Genomic DNA, 9813 nt, shown 5'->3' with positions numbered 1-9813 from the left:
TGATATACTGTATGGAAATACCAACCATATCGTTGTTCCATGCATCACGAAACGGTTAGAACATTCTAAAACAGTTGATGTGGTATGGGACACGTATATCGTGAGCTACATCAAAGAATTCTATATAAAAAAGCGAAAACATACGGGGGTGGTGGTGGTTGGGGGGGGGGGGGGGGGGGGTATTTAAGACCAGTAACCCGGAACATGTTGATCAGTAAGAAGATAATGGAAACTAAGTATGTCCTACTGCAGAACTCAAAACAAGTTGCTTTTTAACCTTGAATCTGTAGTATACACATAACAAGGCCTTTTTTTTAACACTTCCTAATCTTTCTCGTTGCTTCTACTCATTGCTTCTACTCTCCAGCCTGTGTACCACGACCGGTATATCAAAGGCCGTGGTATATGCTATCCTGTCTGTGGGATGGTGCATATAAAATACCCCTTGCTACTGAAACAAAAATGTAGCGGGTTTCCTCTCTAGGACTATATGTCAAAATTACCAAATGTTTGACTTCCAATAGCTAATGATTAATAAATCAATGTGCTCTAGTGATGTCGTTAAACAAAACAAATTTTTTTTTTTTGCTTCTACTCTTTTGATCTACAATGCTAATCGCCTTCTTTGCACTTAGCAAGGATCTACGCTCAGGTTCAGTCGACTACCGGACACAAAATGTGAGATACTGATACTAATTGGTTTTATTTGGCGTCCATCTTGGAATTCCAAGATGGCCACCATAATCTCATTTTGAAGAAGTGCTTTCTATTAAAACTTGAAAACTAAAGCAATGGGCACAACGAGGAAAATATGATGTTTTCGTCTGGAATTCAAAGACTCGCCTAACCAAAGACATTTAAATACGTTATACTACATGTAATCTATTACTATTATCAATACAAACTTACTTTATGAACGTTTTTGGTTATCCACGGCCACCAGGGGGCGCTGTTCACTATTATTGCATTGCCAATCCCCCTAATCTCTCCCTGCATGCATCTTAGCTATTCAAAGTTACATCTCAGGGTTTCTGCCAGAGGGTAAAATGGGTAGGGCGCCATACCCAAATTTTTTGCTGATTTTTTTTTTTTTTTAAGTTAACCTTTTGACAAAATTAATTACTCTTATCATTACTGTATTATTTTCTTAACCCTAATCATAAACTTAACCCATTTTCTTTCTGGCGAAGCCCCCCCCCCCCCCCCCCCCCCCATGTAATTAAAATTAGCTCCACTGGTTAATTACTGGTAGACCTGTAGAACTAATTTTAATTAGATTGCCCCCCCTACCTCCTGTTGACTGTGATTACATTCAAGTCCATAGCACCATATCCCCCCCAAAAAAGTCTGGCAGAAACACTGCATCTATAATCAGAGGCACCTGCCCCCCCCCCCCCCCCCCACCCCCCAAAATGTGTGACAGATATTTTATTATATATTAATTTTCATTTTTTTTTACGATTCTCCTCCATACCTCCCCCAAAGTTCCCTTGGAATTTCGCCTCGTGTCACTGCCCCCCCCCCCCCCCCCCCCCCCCCCAAATGGATTTTCTGGATCCGCCACTGATAATTAATGTAGCATTAACATTGAGTGAGAACCATCCATCTGAATGCAGGTACTTGCAAGTTAATAAAAAAATTAATCCCTACACGGAAAGTAGAGTGGCATTTGTATTTCCTCCCTGGCCAACTGTTATCTTTGATCCATACATGTACGTTTGTAAAGAGAAAAGGAATATATGTGCCAAGTTTCATGCTTTTAACTAAAAGTGCTGCATTTTTGTGTGAGGCACCCCACTAAAAAGGAGGTGGGGCACATTTGTAGATCCTCCCTGGTGCTGCTGACTTGGGTCTATATCTGAAAATGTTTGAAATGGGTCAATGTATTTATGTTCCTAGTTTTATGCCTTTAACCAAAAGTGCAACAAAATGTGTTAGCTGTATTGGATGTCAAACATTTGGTTAGTCTGACAGTCTTGGAGAGGAAACCTGCTACCTTTTTCCATTAGTAGCAAGGGATCTCTTATATGCACCATCCCACAGACAGGATAACACATATGACACCTTTGAGATACCAGTTGTGGTGCACTGTCTGCAACTAGAAATAGCCCAATGGTCCTACCTACGCGGATCAATCTTAGACCCAACTGCTGGCACACAGAGAAGAAGAAATCTCTGCAGGCTCTTAAGAAGATGAGGCTTATCTGATGAAGGAACAAGGACGATAACAGTTTAAGGATGGCACTAAACCTGTGTAGTGCATAACACTTTACTTATTGGATCCAATTAACAAAATAAACATTAATAAATAACTCGAAAACAAAACATTACAAAACAACAAAATTTTATTTTGTACAAAAAGTTTACTTTTAAAACATTTTACTTCATGTATTCATTCAGGCAGGTTATTTGTACACAACAATATGTACACACCATCTGCACAAAACACCAACCTGATTCATTAAAATCCTTATATCCATACAGGGACACATAAATCTATGAATAATAAACACTTTTCAACTGTAACAACAAAATTGGCAACAAAACACCCAAACATTCTTCTGTTATTGAGTGTTGTGTGCGTTTTTTCAATAAAACTCTAAAAAAAAAAAAAGAAGAAAATATAAATCATAATTATACAATGATAAAATGCTTTAAGTGGTAAAAGATGAAATTCCATTGTAATTTCAATGATAAAAATAATAGATTCATATATCAAAGTGAACCTTCTCAAGTCTTCTCATAAGTAAATACTCATCTGATGGGAATGACGAAAATATATTACACAATGGCAATGATACACTTCTATTTGCTGAACCTTTGGATATGACATACATCATTTCATGTTTCCGAAGTGTGCTTCAGCATAGATAATGAGAAAAACAAACTTAATATGAACTCGAAACTGCATACATTTAATCCCAAAATATTCAGAAATCCATCTAATGGCAACATGCAAGAATCTGTTTACGGCTGCCTTTCCACTAGTGCAGTTCAGGGCTAGTTCTAGGTGACCAGAAAATTTTGCCGAATTGTCTATTGAACTTAAAAATGGCTGAAACACAGTTATTTACTAACAAAATATCAATTATTACATGCAATTATTTCGCCAAATTAAAATAAAATATGCCAATGGTTTTTAAAATTGACAATTGGCGAATTTGGCGACTGCCAGAGCTAGCACAGCGGTTTTAGCCATACGGTTAACTCTGCCATCTGGCTGTAAACATTTAATAAGCTGATTTGCACTGATGTCTTGCCATTGACATGGGTGCTAGCCTTGTGGAATAAACTAAAAGTGGATCATGTATCGATGTTTGTCCAGCTGTATGGCCACATATGCAAGGGAAACCTAAAAAATCATGTCATGGAACGAACCAAAGTTAAAATGATTTTTTTTTTTAATGACACTACTAGAGCACATGGATTTATTCATCATCAGCTATTGGATGTCAAACAATTGGTAATTTCAACATACAGTCTTAGAGGAAACCTCCTACATAGTCTTAGAGCGGAAACCTGCAACATTTTTCCATTAGTAGCAAGGGATCTTTTATATGCACCAACCCTCAGATAGGATAGCACATACCACGGCTGGAACGAGAAATAGGGAAGGAACCCTGTCATGGGAATACCTCAGTGGAAATGTGCCAGCTGCATGGGTAAACAACCAAGCAACTAGCCAGCGGAGAGAGAACGGCACTGATGGAAAGGCAGCCTAACGAAGAAATGTGTGTAAAGCAGGTTTAATTGTAACTGGTCTCAGAGCACTATAATAATGTTAAGCTGCAAGTTAAAGGTACATGCTCTCCTTCAAACCACCTGTATAGTGGAAACCGGTATGCTCTCCTTCAAACCACCTGTATAGTGGAAACCGGTATGCTCTCCTTCAAACCACCTGTATAGTGGAAACTGGTATTAATCACATCACGGGACACACTTTACTAACATACAATTATGGGCAAATTTACGACAGGCACTGAGGATCTTTATAAATCAGTAGATTCTACAATACCCCATCTCATCAATAGAAAACAAAAACAAAAACAACACTGGTAGCCTGTTTTGGACTGATAAAAACACTAGAAAAACAAATCAACAAGAAGAACCTGCAGAAATTAACATTTTACGAAAGAAACACCATGTATCTTTCACTATTTAAGATCTACAACAAATTGCTATTGGCTATAAATATTGTGAATCTTTAATGATAATGATAACTCTATTCACAATTTCTATTTTCATACAAGGGTACAGTCTTTTTATCGGTGTTCACACAGCAGCAATTTGTGTCATCATTCAGCAATACCATGTAAAAAGCTGAGGTATAATGGAATCACTTTATGGTGTGTTTTTTTTTTTCACCCAATGCAACTTGAATGAAGGGACAGTTATTTAAAACTCAAATGCTGAAACAAAGTGTATTTTAGCTGAACCAAACTACTTTTACCACAGCATTTGATTTTGCCATAGCCAATTTTCTGAATTACAAAGGTTGCACAGATAAGATTTTTTGTGTTCACATGGCAGTCTTTGCACACTCTTTGCATACTCACCTGGAAAACGTTTTAAGAAAGTGGCAAACTAATCGCCTTGCAATACAAATCTAAATTTTATTTCCAACTTCATGGGACTGCTTACCTAGCACCATTTGTAAAGAGTGATCCCCAATTCTCCTATATTTTGCTCATTGGAAAAACTGCACTGTCTTTTCTGTGTGCATATAGATAACACTTAATAATTGTTACCAGGGCTCTGTTCCACAAAGCGATCTTAGTGCTAAGATCACCTCAAGTGCATAAGGTTGTTTTGCACTTAAGGTGATCTTAGGGCTAAGATCGCTTCGTAGAATGGGGCCCAGGGACATAATCTGGTGGTTCCTGAGATGGCTGCTCAACAATGACTTGACTGGCGTAACAAATTCAGCCCACTATTAACAAGCAGTCAATATTCGTCAAGATATCACTTGAAGCTACAAGTAACATTTAGTTTCCAGACTGGTGGACAGACATACAAATTACAAATTCAATCAAGCACTTGAATCTAGAAAAACCCCTAAACACTGGAGGTAAAACAGACAGACGGACAGACAGACACACAGACGGTTAGACCATACATGAATAATGAATGCATGAACGAAATGAGCTGCCAGATAAAGGTTGCCATTTTACAGACCTGGTCCCTGTTCCACGAAGTGATCTTAGGTAGTTATGAACTTACGGCGATCTCAGCTCTAGTACCACGGCCCTGAACACACCACCCGGTGTACTGATGGCTCAACAAAATTAATCTATCACAAGTTATCTCAAGAGAGAGAGATCTAAATATTTAACACATCCTGAACCCGCTGCATCATCAAAACGCACATATTTCTTTTGTCTTAGGTAAAACACTAAAATTCACAGAGCTCAACTGGTAGAGTTTTATTCATGAATAGCTCTAGTAGTAGAGCACTCGCCTGAGGTGTTTGGGTTGTATAATCGGAGTCCCTCCGTGAACCCATTCTCTGATAGACTTTACTTTCGTTACAATCAGTGCCCCACGACTGGTATATTAAATACCATAGTATGTGCATATAAAAGAAACCTTTGCTGCTGATTAACAAATATAGGTTTCCTCTAAAACGATATGTCCATATTATCAAATGTTTTACATCCTGCAGACATTGATTAAAAGGTCAATGTGCTTTTGTGGAGTCATTAAACAAATCTTTTAATTTGTATTACCTTAAACCAGGCTATGTTTTCTCTCAAATTCTACAAGTATGAAGATGGAGATTTAAAAAAAATCCTTTTTGTTTTTTTCATAAGTTTAGTTTTTTTTGACAATGTGCTAAGTGAATAATTAATTTTTAAAAATGTGTAGTTAATAAGCACTATAATTATCATCAGGATATGAAAATATTTTCTGACAGAAACTGCCTGACTCTGGATGCTAGTTTTTTTGCAAGACATCATTTTCATTTCTGGGACTGCTGCAATGGTATCCCTGGATTCCAGTCAAACTGAGATGTTGTAGCCAGTGGACAACTGATTATAGCCCTTGTTAAAAATCAATCTGAAAAGTCTTTATAACAAAGGAACGATGATTTAGAGAACTAAACACAACAATAAGTCAACCATCCAGCCATATTAGGTTTCTTACCCTTGGTAATCAGCCAAATGAACACACCGGTGTGGCAATGATTAACCAGCAACTCAGTGGATGGTTCCTCCAGCAGAATGTCAGTTTTGCACTATACAATGGTAACCCCATCCTTGTTAACCTATGTGAACTTCATTGTTGATTTGTTAGCGGGTAGGTATTACTTCACGTCAAGATGTACTGAATGTCAAATCATTGCTCAGACTCTCTACATTAGTCCCATCTCTACATTAGTCCCATCTCGTGGAGCTATACTTTGTTGTATTTACTGAACATCAAATTATTGCTGAGACTCTCTACGTTAGTCCCATCTTGTGGAGCTATACTTTGTTGTATTTACTGAATGTCAAATCATTGCTCAGACTCTCTACATTAGTCCCATCTCTACATTAGTCCCATCTCGTAGAACTATACTTTGTTGTATTTACTGAATGTCAAATCATTGCTCAGACTCTCTACGTTAGTCCCATCTCGTAGAACTATACTGTTGTATTTAATGAATGTCAAATCATTGCTCAGACTCTCTACATTAGTCCCATCTCTACATTAGTCCCATCTCGTAGAACTATACTTTGTTGTATTTACTGAATGTCAAATCATTGCTCAGACTCTCTACGTTAGTCCCATCTCGTAGAACTATACTTTGTTGTATTTACTGAATATCAAATCATTGCTCAGACTCCATACATTAGTCCTATCTCGTGGAGCTATACTTTGTTGTATTTACTGAACTAAGGCACCAGCACCGGGAAAACAATTTCCAACTTTGGACAGTCTTCAACTTTGACAAATGGTTCTCCCCTTTGAACAGCCAGCCTTTAACGCAGGACAAAAGACCTTCAACTTTGGAAAAAAGGTCTTCTCCTTCAGCATTTATCTTTCAACCAAGTGTCTTCACTTTTACACGAACAGCCTTCATCTCGAGTCTTACACTGCTTCCGTGTCATGTTTCACTCTGTTTCAAGACTATCACATTATAAATAAAGAGCACTTCAAGGACAGGTTGTGTTAGAAATCGTCGTCATCTTTCTGGTATTTGCCGGTAAACCTGGACATGTATTTCTTCACATAGTCTTTGGCCTTGCCCTTCACACTCTCGTTAACCTCGAGGTCTTCCACGTGTCGGCAGTGTTTCAGCTCCTTGGCCATCACGTGATGGGTCAGCTGAAATACAAACACACAAGTTAAACACGACATCTCACTTGGAAGAAAACCATCATCCTAATATTTCAAGCTTATATATAAATATTTTTCTTCTTTTTGTAGTTCAGTTTTGTTCTAGATTTTTTTTTCTATTATGTAGATAGAGAGCATTTATATTAGAAAATACTATAAAACCACCAACATGCAAAGCATCGCTAAAAAAAGAAAGAAAGAAAAAAAAATTCAAGCTTAAACATGCCATCTTTATTTCAAGAAGCCATCATCCCAACACTTCCAGCTTAAACATTCTGGGCATTTCCAAAGCCTGTCTTTTTGTTTTTTAGACAAGTGTTTAAGCATTGTAAAATGCATGTAGTTACACACGTGTAAGGCTATAACAGACTTTGTAAATTTTGCCATCTATCTCACATCAACATCATGACTTTTTTCTTGTATATTTGTTTCTGAAATGTCTCCATTATGCATTGTGTGTCAGTATATGTTACCTATACTTTCACAATTAACAATTTTGATATAAGTTTCTATCTGTACAACAATAAACAAGTATCTTTAAAATGAATTATCCCTGCCCACCTCCCCCATTGTTAATTGAGCCTAAAAGACTCCAATGACTAAAATCAGATTTTTTACAAGTTGAAAGCTGTTGGCATAAATCTTTTCCTGTATCCTCCTGGGGAGTGGCAGTCCTCTTCTAAACGAAGCATCGGTTTGTGAATCATGGGAGCAGTCCTGATAACCTTTCATTCGACCAGTCAAAACATTTTTGCTGGCATACATCTGCTAGCAGCTTAGTGCATTTTGAAATGACTATTTACAGCCAATATATTACCTGAACATGTGACATGTGAATAACAAGATAGCGAACGACGCACTCAACACATTTCATTTACGGTTATATAGTGTCGGACAAATGGTTAAGGACCACATAGATATTGAGGGAGGAAACCCACTGTCGTCACTTCATGGGCTTCTCTTTTCGATTAGCAGCAAGGGATTTTTTATATGCACCATCCCATAGACAGGATAGCACATACCACAGCCTTTGATGTACCAGTCGTGGTGCACTGGCTGGAGCGAGAAACAGCCCAGTGAGTCCACTGACAGGGATCGATCCTAAACCGACCGCGCATCAAGCGAGTGCTTTACCACTGGGCTAAGTCTCGCCCGTTGAACTGAATTAGAATCACATAGTGTATACGAGTGTGTCAAAACTACCTTTCTGGCAAGATGTTTAAAATCGTCTGTACTGCATATTCTTCCATTGACACAATCGGGTTTTCTGAATGGATTCAAACACGTCACAACAAAGGCAGACATCTGAAAAGGAAGAGACAACTGTACAACAAAATGTTCAATAACCAGCTGTTAAATGTCTTGTGCTAAATGAAACAAGGAATGAATGAATAAACGAACGAACGAACGAACGAACGAACGAACGAACGAACGAACGAACGAACAAATCAATCAATCAACAAATGAATAAAGGGATACTCTGTTATAAAATTAATGCATGCAGATTATAAAACATAAAATATTAAGTTACTATGCTTCGATATTGTGCTTATTGGCAGCCCGTACACAGGGGGGTGCGAGGGGTGCGTACGCACCCCCCCATAGTCTGCTGAGGTCCATCCGTGGATGTGTAAAAAAAATAAAAATAGTCTGACGATGTGACAAATTTACTTCCCAGAATTCACGAAAATGCATCTCCCGCATTCTAGATTAAAAACAATTTCGGGCGGACATGCCCCCGGCCCCCTTAGCAATTCTGGCCCTTTGGGCCGTCGATTACGCACCCCCCATATAAATTTCTGTGTACGGGCCTGTTTGGCATGGTTTGGTTAATGGTGTAAAAAGTGAGCTTTAGCATATACACTCATAATGTATGTATGAACACACTGGAATCATTGAGTCTTTGGTTGGTCAAACATAATAAAAACAGCTTTTTATACAAACTCAGAACCTATATCATGGTGTTAAATGAATACTGTGTTGTCACATGCATATCTTTTTAATAAGGTATACATTTAACTTGGCTTGCATGAATTTGAGAAGCAAAATGTACAAAGATTAAAAATCAACAAGACGGTTGGGCAGTTAGTGTTGTAAAATTTACTTGGCGCTTCGCAGAGAAATTTCACTTTGAGAAACTTTGTGAGACCATCCAAGTCACAAACATATTCAGGTTTGTTAGAATGGTTTGCTCAACAAGCAGTTCACAGTCACTGGTCTTTCCAAATGCGACATGAGCCTATCTCGGTGACTATATGTGTAAGACACATACTGTTGAAAGTTCCATAGTTTCTGACTACTGCAGGCGAGATATCTCGCCCAACGTCACTGTATACAGTGCATTCCCCAATTCATATTTCCTGCCGTTTTGCACACAACTCTCACCGGAAGCGATTTATTAACAGGAAACGAAAGACAACTCAGCTTCCTGTGTCTTTAGATTTACATTCTTCAAAGGAAAATACCTTGGAATTTTGAGTTGAAAAAGTGGTT

General features: G+C 38.1%; 1 protein-coding gene across 1 annotated transcript in view; it reads right to left on the bottom strand.

The window, feature by feature from the left end:
- Window positions 1-2327: 2327 nt before the first annotated feature.
- LOC121387655 overlaps window positions 2328-9813 on the bottom strand; it is a 73904-nt gene continuing 66418 nt past the window's right edge. Inside the window, exons 21-22 of the mRNA XM_041518842.1 lie at window positions 8524-8625; window positions 2328-7308 (exon numbers count right to left, since the gene is read on the bottom strand). Coding sequence (XP_041374776.1) covers window positions 7153-7308; window positions 8524-8625 — 258 coding nt within the window. The 3' untranslated portion in view covers window positions 2328-7152. The remainder of the gene's footprint in view (window positions 7309-8523; window positions 8626-9813) is intronic.

Source organism: Gigantopelta aegis, chromosome 13, assembly GCF_016097555.1.
Source record: "Gigantopelta aegis isolate Gae_Host chromosome 13, Gae_host_genome, whole genome shotgun sequence".
Taxonomy (NCBI): Eukaryota; Metazoa; Mollusca; class Gastropoda; order Neomphalida; family Peltospiridae; genus Gigantopelta; species Gigantopelta aegis.
This window is presented reverse-complemented; position numbering and strand designations above follow the sequence as displayed.